Source organism: Lagenorhynchus albirostris, chromosome X, assembly GCF_949774975.1.
Source record: "Lagenorhynchus albirostris chromosome X, mLagAlb1.1, whole genome shotgun sequence".
Classification (NCBI taxonomy): domain Eukaryota; kingdom Metazoa; phylum Chordata; class Mammalia; order Artiodactyla; family Delphinidae; genus Lagenorhynchus; species Lagenorhynchus albirostris.
The window spans coordinates 71,079,395-71,100,538 of NC_083116.1; the positions used below are offsets into that span (position 1 = coordinate 71,079,395).

Consider the following 21,144-nt stretch of genomic DNA (forward strand, 5'->3'; position numbering starts at 1 on the left):
GCTATATCCTTCCTTATCCATTTTAACATATTTGAAATAGCACACCATGACTTAAAAAGTCACTGGGAGAAGTGGAAGAGGGCGGTATCCACAAACGGGCAGGCACCATCGGGGGCAGGCTCGAGGAGGAGGATTGCAGATTTACAGTGCACCCAATCTCCCCTGCTCTGAAACTGCTCCAGCACGGCCAGCTTCTCAGGTGCAGACCCAGAAAACTGGGCCTTTGAGTTCCACAGGCAAGAGGGGTTCAGACACCCCAGGACTCTCCAGGAGGTCAGCCAGAGCAGGTGGCAGGAGAGAGAGGTGACTGAAGACAGAGGAGTATGAACGGGAAGGAGCAGAAGGAAGGTATGGGAGGAATGGAGCGGTGTCAGAGTAGGAGTGGGGTGGCAGACACGGGAAATTCTAACACCCATGGGCCGTATAGAAACCAAGGGAGGCACCACTCCCCAGACATCAGTACTGCTCAGCTCAGGGGAGCTGAGAACTGACAGTTCCAAGAAAAATTGAGAGACACCTGGCTATCCACACCCACCGCCATCACAACTGGTAGGCCTTGGTTGTGCGTCCTTCAAAACTTTAAAACATACTTGTACATATACTTAAATGAATTCTCATATATCACATAGGATTGACTGGTGTGTGTGCGTGTGCCCACGCACGCAAGTGATTTAACTTACAAATGTGAATCCAAAGCCATCGTTCTGCAACTTGCAGTTGGAAGTCAGGCGGATGCTTTCGAAAGCTGTGAGAATGGCCTGATGCATTCCGTTGGACTGCCACGCTTTATGCTACTGGATGCTAAGCCACGTTGCATTCATCCATTTCCTTACTGACGGGAATTTGGAGTGTTCCCAGTTTTTCCCATCACCAACTCCCTTGTGCATGTGTTCTTGTACACTACAGGTACCAGCGTGTCTCCGGAAGAAGTACCAGGCAGCGGACTTGCAGGAGCATAGAGGAAATAGATTCTTTCTTCCTTCCTTTTAAAGATCTTGGGCTAAAAGCAAGGACTCTGGAGTCAGATTGATTGGTTTCAATCCTGCCGCTGATCCCCACGAGCCGAATGACCTTGGGCCAGTGGCCGAACCTCTCAGTGCCTGTTTCCTCACCGGGAAGAGGCCAGTAATAGTTGGTACTATAGTTAAAGGCGTGTCACGCGGATGCATTATTATTTATGCCCAGCGCTTAGAAGAGTGCCAGGCACAGAGTGCGTGCCGGCACTAAGTTGCTTTCAATGGATTCTGCCAAATTACCTCCCAAATGCGTCTCTTGCACCACCGCCACAGGGGTTTGCTCCTAACCTCTCCCACCCTCGGAATGGTTAAGCTCTTTGAAGGTTGTCAACCTAGTGTGTGAAACCCGATTCGTGGTTTTAGTTCACATCTCCAGGACCAGCGGTGGGGAGCATCTTTTGGGGTGTAACTGGCCACTGCGATTTCCTCTTCTTTGAATTTGCCTCAGAGAGGGGGAAGGACTGATGGAGCGAGGCCAACCCCAAGTCTATCTGCCACACCCGCCTGCCAGTAACGTCTGCTGAGCCACATTTGATGGAGCAGTTGAGACAGAGACCTTACAGAACGAAAATACGATCCCTTTGCTCTCTGGCCGACCCCTGATCACTGACTGCGGGACTCCTGTGCCCATTCTCCTGTTGGGTCTTAAGGCTTGCGGTGGAAGGGAGGCTGGCAAATGCTTTCGGCGCGTGCTAGGCATCCAGCGCCTCCATCTTGACGTTTCATCCTCACCACCCCTGGAGCCCGGCGCCCTCACTCGCCGACGCCCTCGACCCCCTGTATACATGGGAAACGGAGGCTCAGAGCTGTGACTCTAACCAGAAAGGGGAGGCGGGACAGGAGGAGGCGGGCCCAGAGGCTTGACAGAGGGAGGCACTCCCACCACCTCCTTCACCAGCCAACTGCCCGGACCGCCCACGGGCTTGCGAGCAAACCAGAGGCCCTCGGCCCCATTGGTTAGGTCTCGACGGGGGCGGGCGAACAAGGAGCCCGCTGGTTGGCGGGGGCCGGACCAATGAGGAGGCTGCGGCGCGGGCGTGAGAGGCGCGCTGAAAGTGGCGCGTCCTTTCTTTTGAGGCGAGCTCGTGCGGCGCGTGAGGTGGCTGACGCTCCCTTCTGAGCGCCGCCCGCCTAGCCCGCCGTGACCGCGACCGCGACTCGGGCCATCGACCGTCGCCCCGGTTCTGGGGCCACCCGGGTCGCGACATGAGCTCCCCGGATGAGGTGTATGTGTTGAGAAGGCGTGTCCGCCCAAAAGTCAGGGAGCGGGCCGGCGTTCGCATAGCCGGCCCCGCAGTCCCGCCGGGGCCCGACCCAGGCCCCGAGCCTGGGGAGCCGCGGAGCGGCAAGGGCGGAGGCGGCTTCCCGGACCCCGAGGGCTTCCAGTCGAAGCGGGAGATGCTGGAAGGGCGAGGGCCGGTGCTGTGGGGCCGCGAAGGCCGACCTGGCTCCCCACATGAGCACACGAGGGACCTCCTGGACCTGATCGACGAGTCTGAGGCGGCCAAGGAGGCCAACCTGCAGCAGCTGACCGACCAGGATGTGCTGGGCGTCCGCAGATACCCGGACCCCGAGGGCTTCGAGTCTGAGCGGGAGATGCTGGAAGCGCGAGGGCCGGTGCTGTGGGGCCGCGAAGGCCGACCTGGCTCCCCACATGAGCACACGAGGGACCTCCTGGACCTGATCGACGAGTCTGAGGCGGCCAAGGAGGCCAACCTGCAGCAGCTGACCGACCAGGACGTGCTGGGCGTCCGCAGGTACCCGTCCCCGGAGAGGTCCACTGCCTTCAAAGAGGCCACTGGGTCGACACTGCGCCTCGAGGCGGGTCCCGGCGGTCGAGGAGCGCCCGGCCAGAGCTGTGGGGAGGCGTCGACGGCTCCAGCCGGCCCTCTCCACCTCGGTGGGCCTGAAGCGGGCCGGGCCTTGGGGAGCCCTAAGAGAGGCACTAAGCGTAGGTTGAACGTGGCTGCGGATCGCCAGCGGCGCTCCGCGGAAGGCCTGGCCTGGCTGCTGTCCGACTCCGAGTCCTCAGATGAATTCAGTGAGACACAGCTGATGACGGTGAGCACTTACCGCAGAGGAGGAGGCCAGGCCAAGCCCAGCAGACCCGAGGATCCCGGGGACACTCCCAGACACTCGAAGTTCCAAGTCAGGGAGAATTACCGTCACGTGACAGGCTCTTCCCTGTCCTCGGCTCCGCGAGGACTCTCTTCGGTTGTGGAAAGGCAGGGCGTGGGAGAGCAGGGCATCTCTTCCCCTAAGAAAATGCAGAGCGTGCTGTGGGGCAAGGGGGGCAGCAAGCCCAGCTACCCGGGAGCTGCTGCTGCTGCTTCTGTTTCTGCTGCTGCTGCAGGTGGCCTGCCGCGGGTCAATCCTAGGAAGAACGGAGCCCAGGAGAAGAAATCCGTTGGGGGAGCATCCAAACTTGCCCTGGGGGGAACCTTCGGTTCCCGGGGGCAGCGAATCTCGGCAACTCCCGTGGAACCGGCCACCTTCCCCCCAATCTCTGGTATTCCGCTGCCTGGGAGACCCAAGAGTTATACCTTGGTCCTTTCGGGAACCAAACAGTCCAAGCACAGTGGTGCTGGGAAGAAATCCGTGGTCAGGTGGGCAAGGGAGTCTGAGGCGGTGGCGGGAGAAGATAAGGACCCAAATAGAGACCCAGCCCCAAAGGGCCAAGTGAGTAGGCCATGCTCCTCCTCTCTCCCCACTCCCCCCCCCACAGCACCCAGGGCACACGTCTTCACCCATGGTGCCTCTGTCCACCCCTCACGGGTCAGCATTCGGTGCCCCTCGGTCACTGGGTCATTACGATGCCAGATCGGGCTCCTTTTCCTAGGGACAAACATTAAGGTAGCACTTCGGGTGTCCTGGGCCCGGTTCTCCACCCTTGGCCTCTTTCCAGCCTCCTCTGAGAGACTTGGGCTGGGATGGAAGGGAGGGCTGGTAGCTGAATTGGGTCGGGGGATCCCTTAAAAGCTTCCCCGGAAAGCCTCAGTATTTAGACTCACCAGCTTCCTGAATCCTCCTTCCTAGCTGTTCCCCAGACCTTCCTTGCAGGGGGCCTGGGCTTTCTCAGTGTCCCACTGTTGTGCCTAGATCAGCTCTGCCTGCTGGCCTGGGGCTGACTGAGGGAGAAAGTGCTAATGAGATCAGCCTTTCAATTCCCTTCCCAATTCCCTGCCTCACCCTGGCCCGAATCACACAACTCTCTCTCTCTCTCTCTCTGTCTCTCTCTCACTCTCTCTCTCTCTCTCACACACACACACACACACACACACACACACACACACACAGACACACACACACACACTTCCTTAGTCCAAATCGGTGAGAAATTTTTGTTTCAGCTGCTCACTCACAGGCCAGGGACATCTTGTCTGCGCATGCATCGTAGAAAAGCCAGCAGTGGCGACGTCAACACCAGAGGCCCCCAAGATCCAGGAAACTCAGAACCCTTGGCCCTGAACCAGGGAGAAGTCATGCCCAGGGGGCCTGCCCCCTCAGGTGAGTGTCGTGGGTTTGATATGAGGGGAGGGAAGAGGGGTTGAGGACAGAAACCTCTGCCTCTGTCTCTGCCGGGGGCACAGCCTTGCTCCCAGGCAGCTTCTCCCACAGGAGACGGGGTGCTGGCAGGGCTGGCCTTGAGCCACATCATCCTCTGTGTGGGGTTTGTGTGGCCGGGGTGATCGGTGGCAGTGCCCCAAACAGCTGCTCCGGGTGTAGACTTGCAGGGGAACAGCCTTTTCTGTTAAGTCCTGTTCGGCCACATTGCTCTCCCACGTGCTGGCTGTGGCTGCAGCTCTGGGAGGGTCGAATCCAGAGCCACGTTGTTTGGGGACCACAATGGCGAAATGGCTGCCCCCGGGGAACAGGGGAGGCAGGCCCAGAGACAAGGTTCCGGCTGCTGGGCAGAGCAGGGGCGGCTGGTTGCCAGCAGAGGGTGGTGCTGCCTCACCTCACTTTAGAGCCCGCTTGGCCCTTTCCACCTCACTGGGAGCCTGGGAAGCTGGATTGTGTGTCCTTTCCCTCTCAGGTGACCGGGGGCCACTTGACCATCCCCCAAGACCGGAAACGCAGCAGCAGCCACTGGGAACGCCCTGCTGTCCTTGGGTAATGCTTCCTCTGCATCCTGGAAATGCAGGCCCAAACTCGAGGGTGGGATCTGGGTCCAAGTTCAGCTGACATGTGTGGGCTCCCCCTCCCCTGCCCCCATCACGTACCCCACGGAGGGAGCCCACCTCCTTTCCACTGAGGAGCCCTTGCCAGTCTGACCACCCGGCTTTGGGGTGGAGGGCCCGGGGGAGAGGAGAAGGTGGAGGAGAGAGGAGGCCAGAGTATACTAATCATTTCTCTTCCTCCTCTGTCTGCTGGCCTAGTGTCTCGAGCTAAAGAGAGAAGTAGACGAACTTAAGGAGCAACTTGGTATGAGGAACCAGGGCCGGAGAGCGGTGTCTTAGTGAAGAACCCGGGTGGGCATCTGGGGTGGGGGTGGGCTGCAGGTGCGGTGGGCCTGGCAGGGACGATCATCCCTGTGGGGAGGAGAACCTCTCAGGCCTGGCCCTGGAGCTGGCTGTGCATGTACAACTGGGCGTGTGTACAAATAGCAAAGTACTGTCTGGACTGCATGCACACTTTGACAACCAGACCAGTCCTAGGGAATGTCCTTCTGATAGGACTTTTAGAGATGCCTCGTTGATTTTTCCCTTGAACTGCTGCTTGGTGTGGCTTCTAAGGTTCTTGTTGGATGGTTTGTTTGTGTGTGTGACAAGTTCTGAGTGGTTGTGGCACGGCCCACAGCATGAGAGCTGCTGGCACATTTTGTTTCCCTTTAGGAACCGGTTCCACATTCAATTTGGGTGGTGGGGAGTGATCAGGCCCAGAGCTCTTTGCATCGGGTCTGGAGGGGTTTCAGGTATCAGGGCTAGGCGGTTCCTCACGGGGATAGGGGGACGGGCTTCTGTATCCCTCTGTCTGGAGCGCCTGCTAATGCCTGTCCCTGTTGCAGCCGCCATGCAGTACCTGGCTGACAAGTTGCAGACCCTTTGAAGTGAGTGTTACACACACCGTACCCCTTCCCACAGTCCTGGCTGTTGAGCAGGGCTGGGGGCTGGCCCTGGCTTGAGGCTCTTCCCTGACTCTGCTGTTTCACAGGTTGAGCCCAGCGTCTTCCTGCAAAAGGAGCAGCTGTTTGGGGCCCTGGAGCTGTGGCCAAGCTCGTTCCCTCCTGTTCTGCCTCAGCTAGGGCTTCCTCTCCCCCTTGTTTTGCCCCCGCCCCGCCCCAGTTTCACAGCAGTTTCCAATTAAAGTACCTCTCATATTCTGTGTTCTGCCTTCTCTCTGGAGGGGTAGGGGTCGGGGTCGGGGTAGGGGGCCGGGGCGGGGCGCTGCTCCACGTCAGAGCCTTTTCCAGAACGGTATCTGTGGCATCCTGTGGTGGGGACTCTGGGCCAGCCTCTGCTACCATCCCTGCAGTCAAGCCAGCGGAGTGTCCCAGGTCTGGGTCCTGTGTGTGCTCTGCCTGGCCACATTGGCACGTCCTCCCTTTCCCCCGAAGGCCCTCTTCTAGCTCTCTCCAAACCCCCCTCCTCCTCTGGGGTCTGGCGGTTCCCATTCATCTCTGCCATTCACCCTTCCCATCAGCAGGAACTCATGACCCCCTTCCAGAGCTCCAATCTGGAAGCATTCACATCCTCCCTGCCCTAGCCAGCTGACCACCCTCCTCCAGCCGGGTCGTCTGTACACCCTTGAGTGGAAATTGGCCTGTCAGGTTCTATGGCGAGTGTGGTTAGTAGGTCTGTGTTGTTGCATGGTCCCCGTCAAATACTCTTCCACCAGCCCCGTGACACAGATTTTCCTGGAAATGATATTTCCGTGTCCCAGCTCAATCTCCCAGACTGCCTCTTTAGGACACACGAGATTGAGTCTGAACTCCATGGTCGATTTCCCCCTCACTCGAGGTTGGGGAGCACTTCCTTCCCTCAGCCAGGACCCAGGGCTGTACCAGCCTGAGACTCAGAGGGACAGATTTGTGTTTGAGTGAGGCAAGGGTGGTTCTGCCTGACACCCTTCCCGAAAGACCGGTGTTTTACTACACAAAAGGGGGTATGATGGTAGATTGGCCATTCAAGGTTGGTGTGTCCCTGTGTGTGAATAAATGTAATCAGGGGTAATCTCCCTTGAGGGAGAAAGATGTGATTCAGGGAGTAAAGGGAGTAGAGGCTGGTCCAGGTTCTGTAAGGCATTGAATGAGCAAAAGCAAGGGTCGGATCTGTTTTGTTCAAGGGTTGTCCTTAAATTCCCAAAACATAGGAGAGGGATGATGCAGAAGTCACCAAACCCCACGACAGGGTGTCGGGATGCTCGAAATGTTGGATTCGCTGGAGGTGGCTCTCGATCCTACTCTGTGTTCCTGTGATGTCTGACAACTACTGTGGGTGTGGATGGAATGAGATTGGGAAGGGTGGCTCCTCAGAGTAGCTCATCTTAGAATCAGGGGACCCATATATGAGGCCACCCAACATGAGCTACCCGGGACAGGGGCAGGATGGGCGCAGTGAGGATGGGAAGTAAGGAGTGACTGCACCTGGACAATGGGGAGCACTTGGGTCCACCCTTCCCCCATATTCTCACCCTGACTCCCTTCCAGAGTCCACGGCATGAGTTCAGGTGGGCAGACCACAGGTGGGATGGGACAGTCACAGACCTCAGGGTCAGAAAAGAACGTTCGTGGGACTTAATCCTTCGCCTCAAATCCCTCCCTGGAGAAGGTGGGCTTGATTGCTGCCCAGGCCTCTGGCTGGATTCCTAGAATGTACCCAGTGCCCCACCCAGCCTGTACCAGGCTTATGTTCTAGCCCCTCTTGCTCCGGCACTGCTCCCCACTGAGCTGAGGCCATTACCAATGAGTGTGTGTGCACTTCGAGGAAACAGAGCTAGCTTAGACCTTGGACCTGCCTCTGACCAGTAGAGACAGTCATTCCAGGTCATGTGTCCCTGCAGACACTCTGGAGAGAGTGAAGCTAACTACAGGCTGGAGACAGCCATCACAGGAACTCGCTTCCCACTGCACACTATGGATGTTAATAGAATGTTAACAGAATGTTCATAGAAACCTTATTCATAGTCACCCCAAACTGAAAGCAATCAAGATGTTATTCAACAGATGAACGAATAAAACCATACATCTATAAATGAAACATTTTTTAACAATACAAAGGAAGGAACTCTTGATACATGCAACAACTTGGATGAATCGCAAATGCATTATGCTAAATGAAAGAAGCCAGTCTCAAAATGTTACATACTGTGTGATTGTGTTTGTATAATATTTGGAAAAGGTAAAACTATAGGGATGGGAAACAGATCACCAGTTATCAGAGGTTTGGGATGGGGGAGATGGTTTGACTACAAAGCAGCAGAATGAGGGAGATTTTGGGGCTGATGGAACTGTTTTGTATCCTGATTGTGGTGATAGTTACACAAATCTGTCCATGTGTTAAAACTCATGGTACTGAAAACAAAAAAGTTAATTTTACTATGTAATAAATCAAAATATATGTAACTAAAAAAATTAAATGTGTCATACATAAAGGCTTGGGAATCATAATGGCATGCAAAATAGTACCAGCATTCTCAAAAGTGACATTGAAAGTCAGAAAACTTTTCAGCCTGAAATTATATATCAGCTATCAAATAAGCATGAAATTAAAGGTAATATTAAAGGTAATATTTGTTCATGCAAAGTCTTAAAAGAAATTATCACCCATGGTACCTGGAGAATGAGTCCCATCAAAACACTGTGGTAAACCAAGAACAATGAAGACATTAGTTCTAGGAAGCAGAAGATCCCACTTAGGGTTTTGGTAAAGGAGTGTTCTAGGAGCGACACTCTAGGCAACCAATAAAGATTGAAACTGGGCCCAGGAAAGTGATTTCCAACAACAAAGGAATGGACATAGTTGAAGATTGAGAAAATATTGCCAATAGGCCTATGACAGAAATGTAAGCTCTTGAGGGAAGGAACGTCATCTGTTTTTCTCAGTGATGTAGCACCATGTGTTAGAACAGTACCTGGCATGTGGTAAGCCCTCAATAGAGAATTGTTAAATGGAAAGGAGAGAAAGAGTGAATGAGAAGAGAAGAATTTGACACAGCAAGTATACACTGACTCTTAAGGAGTTTTTATGTGAAGGTGAGCAGAGAAAAATGGTGTCGCTTGAAGGGAAATTGGAATCAAAAGAAGCTTTTCTTTAATTGGGAGAAACGACAACATACTTGTATGCTGATAGGAATGATCCAAAATAGAGAAAACTATTTATGAATGAGGGAAGTTTGTTTCTGATTGCCTGTATACTCTCAATGAAATGGGAAGCAAGGTCATCTGGTGAGAGCGAAGGTGGTCCATGATCAGCAAGTACCCCCCTCAACTTTCCCGGATCATCTTGTGATCTTCTTCTTTCTTTTAAAATTTTATTTATTTATTTGGCTGCGCTGGGCCTCTGTGGCTGCGCGCCGGCTTTCTCTAGTTGCGGTGAGCAGGGGCTACTCTTCGTTGTGGTGCGCGGGCTTCTCATTGCAGTGGCTTCTCTTGTTGTGGAGCATGGGCTCTAGGCACGCAGGCTTCAGCAGTTGTGGCACGCAGGCTCTAGAGCACAGGCTCCAGTAGCTGTGCCGCACAGGCTTAGTTGCTCCGTGGCATAGGGGATCTTCTGGGACCAGGGATCGAACCCGTGTCCCCTACATTGGCAGACAGATTCCTAACCGCTGTGCCACCAGGGAAGTCCCGTGATCTTCTTGTATGGAACTTTTCATAATAAAGTGCTGTGAAAAATTAAAAAGAAGTGCTTTTGTTCGTTAAAAGGTATGATAAAAAGAGTGAAGGCAAGCTAAAAACTAGAAGATATTTACATAACATGAAATCATCAAAGAATTAAAGTATAGAATACATAAAGAACTTCCACAAATAAATATGCAAGCAACCCAAGGGGAAAATGGGCAAAAGACACTAAATGAACACCTCATAGACAAGAAAATCCCCAAGGCCAAGCATATGAAAAGCTGCTCAATATTATTACTAATATTATTACTAATCAAGAAATTGCAGATTAAATCTACAATGAGACGCCATTTCACTATCACAAGATTGACAACAATTTTGTACTTTGTTAATATCAAATGTTGATGAGGATGTGGAACAGTTAAACACTGTTGATAGCAGTAGAAATTAGCATGACCCCATTGTACAAACTCTGGCATGATCTAGTAATGTTGGAAATCTTCTTTCCCTACGAGATGACAATTTCAGTCCTAAGTATGAGCACTGGAACACAGCTTCCCAGCCATTTGATTCTATGGCTCACACAGAAAATGATGATTGTATGGCATACAGGAGTAAGATGACAAAGTTGTTCAGGGCCAGAACCAAGCGGTCCAGGGGCTGCTGTCAGGCTGTCTCTGGAGATGAAGGCCTCAAAGTCCCAGGTCCAAAAGTTGGAAAGCTCTGCCCTGGAAGGCTCTTGTACGTGGGCACCAGGAAACATGCGCCAGAATGTTTATAGTAGCGCTATGAATAATATCTGCCCAAATGGAAACAACCCAAATTACCCATTGACAGTAGAATGGATACATAGGTTGAGATACGGTTGATTCTTGTTATTTGTAGATTCCATACTTGCAAATTCCCCTATTTGCTAAAATTCATTTTTAACCACAAACCAGTACCAGAGTGCTTTCCTCCTCGTTCGAGAGAGCTGTGAAAAATTTGAGTTGGTGGAATATGTTCCCAACTGAGGTCAAACAAGGTGACGCCCTGCCTTCTGGTTTCAGTCTCATACTGCAAGCAAGTGTCCTTTTCATGATTTATTTGGTGCCACATAGTTTGCATTTTTGTGCTTCTTTGTTGGTGATTTCATAATTAAAGATGGCCTCCAAGCTTAGTGCTGAAGTACTGTCTAGTGTTCTTGAGTGCAAAATGACTATGACGTGCACTCAAGAAAATATGTGTGTTACATAAACCTTGTTCAGGCATGATTTATAATGCTGTTGGCTGTGAGGTCAGTGTTAATGAATCAATAATATTTGTATTAAATAGAGTGCCTTTAAACAGAAACACACATGAAACATGATTACGCAGCGATCAGTCGATGAAAATGTTGTGACCAGCGGATGGTAGGAACTTGAAATTGTATTTCCCTTAGGAGCAATGTTTCAGGATTGCCTAATTCAGTGTTCATGGCAACTTTATAGACTGCAAATAACTATCATGATAATGAGAGTCTACTGTATATTCATTTGGTGGAACAGTGTACAGCAATGAAAATGAACAAGTGCCTGCCACATGCGACAACAGGGATGAATCTCAGTTACACAGTATCACACGGGAGAAGTCAGAAACAACACAAATGATTCCATTTACATAAAGACCAAAGGATGCAGCAAAACCAACGTTGTTAGGAATATGAACCTATGTAGAGAATAACTAAAGAAAAGGAAGGGAACGATGAAGACAAAGGATAGAGGTTACTTCTGAGGAGGGTGAAGGGAAAGGAATTGGAGCTTCCATGCAAGGAACTTCTAAGGTTATGGTGACGTTTGAAAAAACACTGCTATAAAAGTTTACTGAGGGAATGAATGACTCCCAAGTCTGTATCTCTCTCTAGCTTTGACCCCTCACTGGTGTTCCAGAACCAAATTTCTAAGTGCATTCCACCTGCATGTCCTATAAGAAACACAACCTTAATGTATCCAAAATCCCATCATTTCCCTCCCAATCTTTCTTTACTTCCTGTGTCCTTATGCTCCCCACCACAAAGTCACTCAAAACGGAAATGACTTCTGCTTCCTTGTGGTGGCCATAGAAACATGCCCCTCCGATCCACTGCAGGGAACATAGTAGATTGGCAAGTGCCAGCTGCCACTTCTCTGGCACCACCATTGTTTGTGCCAAGATCCCACATCCTCTGGGTAGCTCCCAGCCAGTGACTGAGCATGGCAGGGGCATACTGCTTCAGGACAGGGACTCCTCTAAATGGCAGCTGTAGGGTGGGGACTCCACATGAGCCTGAACAAACTAAACTAAACGGAACTAAAGGTTACTGTTAGAATGAAACTGCGTCTGAGATTCTTCTTATCTGACCCTCCTTTCCCCCACGTCTCTCTTACAGACGTCAGACCCGCATCGCACCCTGAAGAAGAAGACTCATTCCTGCTCCTTCTCCTTTATCCTTCACATGCCATTCTCCCATCATGTTCCTTCATGTCCAATCATGCCTTGGTGTCCGTATTTTTGGAGGACCCAAACTAACAAAAGTGGTACCAGGAGTGGTCTGAGAAGTTAGCTATAAGATGGGGTTTATGGACCAGCTCACTCACTGCCCAAATGACAAAGAGCATACCATTTTGAGTGCTATGTGGGGCATGGATAATCTCTAGCACAAGGTTACCTCCTGATTCCTTAAGGTTTTATCCATACGTACCTTGAAAAATATCCCAGTGGAGGGTCTTACTTGTGGCCTGTGAGATGATTCAGGCCTTTGAATGGTAGGGAGGGCACTATGTCTATAGGGAGGGCAGAGGCGGCTGTTCATCACTGTTATACTGGCGCCCTGCAAAGACATAATGAGAAACTAAGGGACATTACCAAACAGTTAAGGGCCAAGTGTAAGATTCATGGGGTTTTCTTGGTGGCTTACAAAATGCCCTTGCCTCCTGCAGAGACAGCTGAGTAGCTCACAGATTATGCGGTAACAGTAAGTGCAGAACTCCAGAGATGTATACATCCTTGACAAACACGGGCCTGTTATGGGAAGGTCAGGGCCCTTTTTGGAAAAACTTCAGACTCTGAAATGTAGGCCGGGTATATTGGCATGGATGTCCCCAAACGTTGGCTTATCAGATCCAAACGTCCTGAGGCCTCAAAGCTTGCAGGGTGGCCCTTCCTTCCCTAGCAAGAGCTAACACATGCCCTGTGCTGGTAGATGCTACAGAGTCTGCTCCCCCACAAAGTGACAGACGCCTCTCCCAGGGAAACCCTCATCTCTTCCCCATAAACTCACTGGGATATGCCGAGCCTGATAAGGGGAAAAAGAAATTATACACCAAGAAATAACAAGCCTGTACTGGCAGGAGCAGGGCAATATCCCTGGGATTGGATTTTGAGGGTGCTGGATCAAGTGGACAGGAATATAAGAGTGGATAAGCAAGTTTTACTGAGCGGAGGCGCTTTCTCATGCCATGGAATTTAACACACGGGCAAGGACTCCAGGAGGTGGAGGAAATTCACTGCCAGACTGGCCCTTTGAAACTTTGAGAAAGTGATGGCCCATAAGGAGAGAAGTGGAAATGCCTGCCTTGGATTGGCAGATGGCAGAGGAAGGAACAAAAAGGTTGAGTGATGCAGACATGCTAGAACGGACAGAAAAGGTGAGGCCAGTCACATGGCCTCATGGTTATGTCCCACTGTAGGGCTGAGAGGACACATCCCACTGTAGGACACATGTCCCACTGTAGGGCCGAGAGGACACCAAAGCCATCAGGAGCGTTCTGGTGAGAGGAGCCCCAGCATCACTAGAAGTTTGGTGGTTGCTCCCCTCTGGAGGCCAATGCCAATGATGGAAGGAAAGTGGTCCCGACCTGGGCTCATTACCACCCATGGGAGCCAACGAATTCTGACATGATAGAGGGCAGAGGGCAGCTCTTAACCAAGAGATGCCAGCAGACCACATTTCCAGTAACGACCAGCAAGGTCAGAGGGGCAGTCAAGAGTGCCTGCTTGACCGGCAGAAAGCTGAGAAGATGGCTCAGACAGCATGGCTCCCTAGGGGCAACGACAGCCAGCAAAAGGCAAGAATGCAAGAGAAGGAGGGCCATCATCCCGCTAAAAAGCCACAGTCTCCTGCTCAGTTCCTGGTCCTGAGCCAATTCAGAGACTGGCCCCACTGAAGAGGTGGATGAGTCCTGAGGAGGAAGGATCCAGAAACAAGGCAGTGGGTTATGACCGTCCCTAAAGAGAATGGCTGCCAGTTCTCAGGTGACTGTACCCGGAGGCTAGAAAAAGACCCAGACACTTCTACTACTACTGGACACAGGATCTGAGCTGACATTGATCCAGGAGGCCCAAAGTGTCATGATGGGGCCCCATTAGAATGGGGCTTATGAGGCCCTGACATTAAAAGGAGTTGGGAATAGAGACCGGTTCACAGTGAGCTGAATGGGTCCCTGGACCAAAATAGCGGTCATTTCTCCAGTCCCCAAGCTGATAATGATAAGTGATACACTTGGCAGTTGGAGCAATGACTTCCACATTGGGTCACTGCTCTGTGGGGTAAGAGCTATCCCGGTGGGGAAAGCCAAGAGGAACCTCTGACACTGGCTCCCACCCCAGGCCAAGAGAGTAAGTCAAAAGCAGTATTGGATCCTGGTGAGCATAGGGGGCTAAAGCAGAGATTAGTGACATCGTTGGAGACGTATGGGATGCAGGGGAAGAGGAGGTAGGAGAGCCACAGGGACGAAGAGAGTGGAGAAGGTGAGAAGAAGTTCTGGGAGTCTCTCTCTGGGGGAGGGAGGAAGGGAATGGAAATGGTGAGAGGGAAGACGGAGGCTTCCACTGAATCCACTGGTAATGTTTCCTAGGGTGCTGGTGGATGCAGGAGATTTTGCTATATCCTTCCTTATCCATTTTAACATATTTGAAATAGCACACCATGACTTAAAAAGTCACTGGGAGAAGTGGAAGAGGGCGGTATCCACAAACGGGCAGACACCATCGGGGGCAGGCTCGAGGAGGAGGATTGCAGATTTACAGTGCACCCAATCTCCCCTGCTCTGAAACTGCTCCAGCACGGCCAGCTTCTCAGGTGCAGACCCAGAAAACTGGGCCTTTGAGTTCCACAGGCAAGAGGGGTTCAGACACCCCAGGACTCTCCAGGAGGTCAGCCAGAGCAGGTGGCAGGAGAGAGAGGTGACTGAAGACAGAGGAGTATGAACGGGAAGGAGCAGAAGGAAGGTATGGGAGGAATGGAGCGGTGTCAGAGTAGGAGTGGGGTGGCAGACACGGGAAATTCTAACACCCATGGGCCGTATAGAAACCAAGGGAGGCACCACTCCCCAGACATCAGTACTGCTCAGCTCAGGGGAGCTGAGAACTGACAGTTCCAAGAAAAATTGAGAGACACCTGGCTATCCACACCCACCGCCATCACAACTGGTAGGCCTTGGTTGTGCGTCCTTCAAAACTTTAAAACATACTTGTACATATACTTAAATGAATTCTCATATATCACATAGGATTGACTGGTGTGTGTGCGTGTGCCCACGCACGCAAGTGATTTAACTTACAAATGTGAATCCAAAGCCATCGTTCTGCAACTTGCAGTTGGAAGTCAGGCGGATGCTTTCGAAAGCTGTGAGAATGGCCTGATGCATTCCGTTGGACTGCCACGCTTTATGCTACTGGATGCTAAGCCACGTTGCATTCATCCATTTCCTTACTGACGGGAATTTGGAGTGTTCCCAGTTTTTCCCATCACCAACTCCCTTGTGCATGTGTTCTTGTACACTACAGGTACCAGCGTGTCTCCGGAAGAAGTACCAGGCAGCGGACTTGCAGGAGCATAGAGGAAATAGATTCTTTCTTCCTTCCTTTTAAAGATCTTGGGCTAAAAGCAAGGACTCTGGAGTCAGATTGATTGGTTTCAATCCTGCCGCTGATCCCCACGAGCCGAATGACCTTGGGCCAGTGGCCGAACCTCTCAGTGCCTGTTTCCTCACCGGGAAGAGGCCAGTAATAGTTGGTACTATAGTTAAAGGCGTGTCACGCGGATGCATTATTATTTATGCCCAGCGCTTAGAAGAGTGCCAGGCACAGAGTCCGTGCCGGCACTAAGTTGCTTTCAATGGATTCTGCCAAATTACCTCCCAAATGCGTCTCTTGCACCACCGCCACAGGGGTTTGCTCCTAACCTCTCCCACCCTCGGAATGGTTAAGCTCTTTGAAGGTTGTCAACCTAGTGTGTGAAACCCGATTCGTGGTTTTAGTTCACATCTCCAGGACCAGCGGTGGGGAGCATCTTTTGGGGTGTAACTGGCCACTGCGATTTCCTCTTCTTTGAATTTGCCTCAGAGAGGGGGAAGGACTGATGGAGCGAGGCCAACCCCAAGTCTATCTGCCACACCCGCCTGCCAGTAACGTCTGCTGAGCCACATTTGATGGAGCAGTTGAGACAGAGACCTTACAGAACGAAAATACGATCCCTTTGCTCTCTGGCCGACCCCTGATCACTGACTGCGGGACTCCTGTGCCCATTCTCCTGTTGGGTCTTAAGGCTTGCGGTGGAAGGGAGGCTGGCAAATGCTTTCGGCGCGTGCTAGGCATCCAGCGCCTCCATCTTGACGTTTCATCCTCACCACCCCTGGAGCCCGGCGCCCTCACTCGCCGACGCCCTCGACCCCCTGTATACATGGGAAACGGAGGCTCAGAGCTGTGACTCTAACCAGAAAGGGGAGGCGGGACAGGAGGAGGCGGGCCCAGAGGCTTGACAGAGGGAGGCACTCCCACCACCTCCTTCACCAGCCAACTGCCCGGACCGCCCACGGGCTTGCGAGCAAACCAGAGGCCCTCGGCCCCATTGGTTAGGTCTCGACGGGGGCGGGCGAACAAGGAGCCCGCTGGTTGGCGGGGGCCGGACCAATGAGGAGGCTGCGGCGCGGGCGTGAGAGGCACGCTGAAAGTGGCGCGTCCTTTCTTTTGAGGCGAGCTCGTGCGGCGCGTGAGGTGGCTGACGCTCCCTTCTGAGCGCCGCCCGCCTAGCCCGCCGTGACCGCGACCGCGACTCGGGCCATCGACCGTCGCCCCGGTTCTGGGGCCACCCGGGTCGCGACATGAGCTCCCCGGATGAGGTGTATGTGTTGAGAAGGCGTGTCCGCCCAAAAGTCAGGGAGCGGGCCGGCGTTCGCATAGCCGGCCCCGCAGTCCCGCCGGGGCCCGACCCAGGCCCCGAGCCTGGGGAGCCGCGGAGCGGCAAGGGCGGAGGCGGCTTCCCGGACCCCGAGGGCTTCCAGTCGAAGCGGGAGATGCTGGAAGGGCGAGGGCCGGTGCTGTGGGGCCGCGAAGGCCGACCTGGCTCCCCACATGAGCACACGAGGGACCTCCTGGACCTGATCGACGAGTCTGAGGCGGCCAAGGAGGCCAACCTGCAGCAGCTGACCGACCAGGATGTGCTGGGCGTCCGCAGATACCCGGACCCCGAGGGCTTCGAGTCTGAGCGGGAGATGCTGGAAGCGCGAGGGCCGGTGCTGTGGGGCCGCGAAGGCCGACCTGGCTCCCCACATGAGCACACGAGGGACCTCCTGGACCTGATCGACGAGTCTGAGGCGGCCAAGGAGGCCAACCTGCAGCAGCTGACCGACCAGGACGTGCTGGGCGTCCGCAGGTACCCGTCCCCGGAGAGGTCCACTGCCTTCAAAGAGGCCACTGGGTCGACACTGCGCCTCGAGGCGGGTCCCGGCGGTCGAGGAGCGCCCGGCCAGAGCTGTGGGGAGGCGTCGACGGCTCCAGCCGGCCCTCTCCACCTCGGTGGGCCTGAAGCGGGCCGGGCCTTGGGGAGCCCTAAGAGAGGCACTAAGCGTAGGTTGAACGTGGCTGCGGATCGCCAGCGGCGCTCCGCGGAAGGCCTGGCCTGGCTGCTGTCCGACTCCGAGTCCTCAGATGAATTCAGTGAGACACAGCTGATGACGGTGAGCACTTACCGCAGAGGAGGAGGCCAGGCCAAGCCCAGCAGACCCGAGGATCCCGGGGACACTCCCAGACACTCGAAGTTCCAAGTCAGGGAGAATTACCGTCACGTGACAGGCTCTTCCCTGTCCTCGGCTCCGCGAGGACTCTCTTCGGTTGTGGAAAGGCAGGGCGTGGGAGAGCAGGGCATCTCTTCCCCTAAGAAAATGCAGAGCGTGCTGTGGGGCAAGGGGGGCAGCAAGCCCAGCTACCCGGGAGCTGCTGCTGCTGCTTCTGTTTCTGCTGCTGCTGCAGGTGGCCTGCCGCGGGTCAATCCTAGGAAGAACGGAGCCCAGGAGAAGAAATCCGTTGGGGGAGCATCCAAACTTGCCCTGGGGGGAACCTTCGGTTCCCGGGGGCAGCGAATCTCGGCAACTCCCGTGGAACCGGCCACCTTCCCCCCAATCTCTGGTATTCCGCTGCCTGGGAGACCCAAGAGTTATACCTTGGTCCTTTCGGGAACCAAACAGTCCAAGCACAGTGGTGCTGGGAAGAAATCCGTGGTCAGGTGGGCAAGGGAGTCTGAGGCGGTGGCGGGAGAAGATAAGGACCCAAATAGAGACCCAGCCCCAAAGGGCCAAGTGAGTAGGCCATGCTCCTCCTCTCTCCCCACTCCCCCCCCCCACAGCACCCAGGGCACACGTCTTCACCCATGGTGCCTCTGTCCACCCCTCACGGGTCAGCATTCGGTGCCCCTCGGTCACTGGGTCATTACGATGCCAGATCGGGCTCCTTTTCCTAGGGACAAACATTAAGGTAGCACTTCGGGTGTCCTGGGCCCGGTTCTCCACCCTTGGCCTCTTTCCAGCCTCCTCTGAGAGACTTGGGCTGGGATGGAAGGGAGGGCTGGTAGCTGAATTGGGTCGGGGGATCCCTTAAAAGCTTCCCCGGAAAGCCTCAGTATTTAGACTCACCAGCTTCCTGAATCCTCCTTCCTAGCTGTTCCCCAGACCTTCCTTGCAGGGGGCCTGGGCTTTCTCAGTGTCCCACTGTTGTGCCTAGATCAGCTCTGCCTGCTGGCCTGGGGCTGACTGAGGGAGAAAGTGCTAATGAGATCAGCCTTTCAATTCCCTTCCCAATTCCCTGCCTCACCCTGGCCCGAATCACACAACTCTCTCTCTCTCTCTCTCTGTCTCTCTCTCACTCTCTCTCTCTCTCTCACACACACACACACACACACACACACACACACACACACACAGACACACACACACACACTTCCTTAGTCCAAATCGGTGAGAAATTTTTGTTTCAGCTGCTCACTCACAGGCCAGGGACATCTTGTCTGCGCATGCATCGTAGAAAAGCCAGCAGTGGCGACGTCAACACCAGAGGCCCCCAAGATCCAGGAAACTCAGAACCCTTGGCCCTGAACCAGGGAGAAGTCATGCCCAGGGGGCCTGCCCCCTCAGGTGAGTGTCGTGGGTTTGATATGAGGGGAGGGAAGAGGGGTTGAGGACAGAAACCTCTGCCTCTGTCTCTGCCGGGGGCACAGCCTTGCTCCCAGGCAGCTTCTCCCACAGGAGACGGGGTGCTGGCAGGGCTGGCCTTGAGCCACATCATCCTCTGTGTGGGGTTTGTGTGGCCGGGGTGATCGGTGGCAGTGCCCCAAACAGCTGCTCCGGGTGTAGACTTGCAGGGGAACAGCCTTTTCTGTTAAGTCCTGTTCGGCCACATTGCTCTCCCACGTGCTGGCTGTGGCTGCAGCTCTGGGAGGGTCGAATCCAGAGCCACGTTGTTTGGGGACCACAATGGCGAAATGGCTGCCCCCGGGGAACAGGGGAGGCAGGCCCAGAGACAAGGTTCCGGCTGCTGGGCAGAGCAGGGGCGGCTGGTTGCCAGCAGAGGGTGGTGCTGCCTCACCTCACTTTAGAGCCCGCTTGGCCCTTTCCACCTCACTGGGAGCCTGGGAAGCTGGATTGTGTGTCCTTTCCCTCTCAGGTGACCGGGGGCCACTTGACCATCCCCCAAGACCGGAAACGCAGCAGCAGCCACTGGGAACGCCCTGCTGTCCTTGGGTAATGCTTCCTCTGCATCCTGGAAATGCAGGCCCAAACTCGAGGGTGGGATCTGGGTCCAAGTTCAGCTGACATGTGTGGGCTCCCCCTCCCCTGCCCCCATCACGTACCCCACGGAGGGAGCCCACCTCCTTTCCACTGAGGAGCCCTTGCCAGTCTGACCACCCGGCTTTGGGGTGGAGGGCCCGGGGGAGAGGAGAAGGTGGAGGAGAGAGGAGGCCAGAGTATACTAATCATTTCTCTTCCTCCTCTGTCTGCTGGCCTAGTGTCTCGAGCTAAAGAGAGAAGTAGACGAACTTAAGGAGCAACTTGGTATGAGGAACCAGGGCCGGAGAGCGGTGTCTTAGTGAAGAACCCGGGTGGGCACCTGGGGTGGGGGTGGGCTGCAGGTGCGGTGGGCCTGGCAGGGACGATCATCCCTGTGGGGAGGAGAACCTCTCAGGCCTGGCCCTGGAGCTGGCTGTGCATGTACAACTGGGCGTGTGTACAAATAGCAAAGTACTGTCTGGACTGCATGCACACTTTGACAACCAGACCAGTCCTAGGGAATGTCCTTCTGATAGGACTTTTAGAGATGCCTCGTTGATTTTTCCCTTGAACTGCTGCTTGGTGTGGCTTCTAAGGTTCTTGTTGGATGGTTTGTTTGTGTGTGTGACAAGTTCTGAGTGGTTGTGGCACGGCCCACAGCATGAGAGCTGCTGGCACATTTTGTTTCCCTTTAGGAACCGGTTCCACATTCAATTTGGGTGGTGGGGAGTGATCAGGCCCAGAGCTCTTTGCATCGGGTCTGGAGGGGTTTCAGGTATCAGGGCTAGGCGGTTCCTCACGGGGATAGGGGGACGGGCTTCTGTATCCCTCTGTCTGGAGCGCCTGCTAATGCCTGTCCCTGTTGCAGCCGCCGTGCAGTACCTGGCTGACAAGTTGCAGACCCTTTGAAGTGAGTGTTACACACACCGTACCCCTTCCCACAGTCCTGGCTGTTGAGCAGGGCTGGGGGCTGGCCCTGGCTTGAGGCTCTTCCCTGACTCTGCTGTTTCACAGGTTGAGCCCAGCGTCTTCCTGCAAGAGGAGCAGCTGGTACCTTTGGGGCCCTGGAGCTGTGGCCAAGCTCGTTCCCTCCTGTTCTGCCTCAGCTAGGGCTTCCTCTCCCCCTTGTTTTGCCCCCGCCCCGCCCCAGTTTCACAGCAGTTTCCAATTAAAGTACCTCTCATATTCTGTGTTCTGCCTTCTCTCTGGAGGGGTAGGGGTCGGGGTCGGGGTAGGGGGCCGGGGCGGGGCGCTGCTCCACGTCAGAGCCTTTTCCAGAACGGTATCTGTGGCATCCTGTGGTGGGGACTCT

At 54.2% G+C, this 21,144-nt stretch overlaps 2 protein-coding genes across 2 annotated transcripts; both read left to right on the forward strand.

Moving 5' to 3' along the window:
* Nucleotides 1-323: 323 nt before the first annotated feature.
* LOC132513128 (uncharacterized protein CXorf49 homolog) lies at nucleotides 324-6,065 on the forward strand. Its single transcript, XM_060137321.1, has 7 exons — nucleotides 324-348; nucleotides 2,152-2,519; nucleotides 2,727-3,695; nucleotides 4,367-4,523; nucleotides 5,053-5,129; nucleotides 5,396-5,441; nucleotides 6,025-6,065. Exons 1-7 carry the CDS (start codon nucleotides 324-326, stop codon nucleotides 6,063-6,065), a joined length of 1,683 nt encoding a protein of 560 aa, XP_059993304.1.
* Nucleotides 6,066-14,996: 8,931 nt separating this feature from the next.
* LOC132513129 (uncharacterized protein CXorf49 homolog) lies at nucleotides 14,997-20,741 on the forward strand. The gene is made up of 7 exons (XM_060137322.1): nucleotides 14,997-15,021; nucleotides 16,825-17,192; nucleotides 17,400-18,368; nucleotides 19,043-19,199; nucleotides 19,729-19,850; nucleotides 20,072-20,117; nucleotides 20,701-20,741. The coding sequence occupies exons 1-7, from the start codon at nucleotides 14,997-14,999 to the stop codon at nucleotides 20,739-20,741; spliced, it is 1,728 nt and encodes a 575-aa protein (XP_059993305.1).
* Nucleotides 20,742-21,144: the final 403 nt, after the last annotated feature.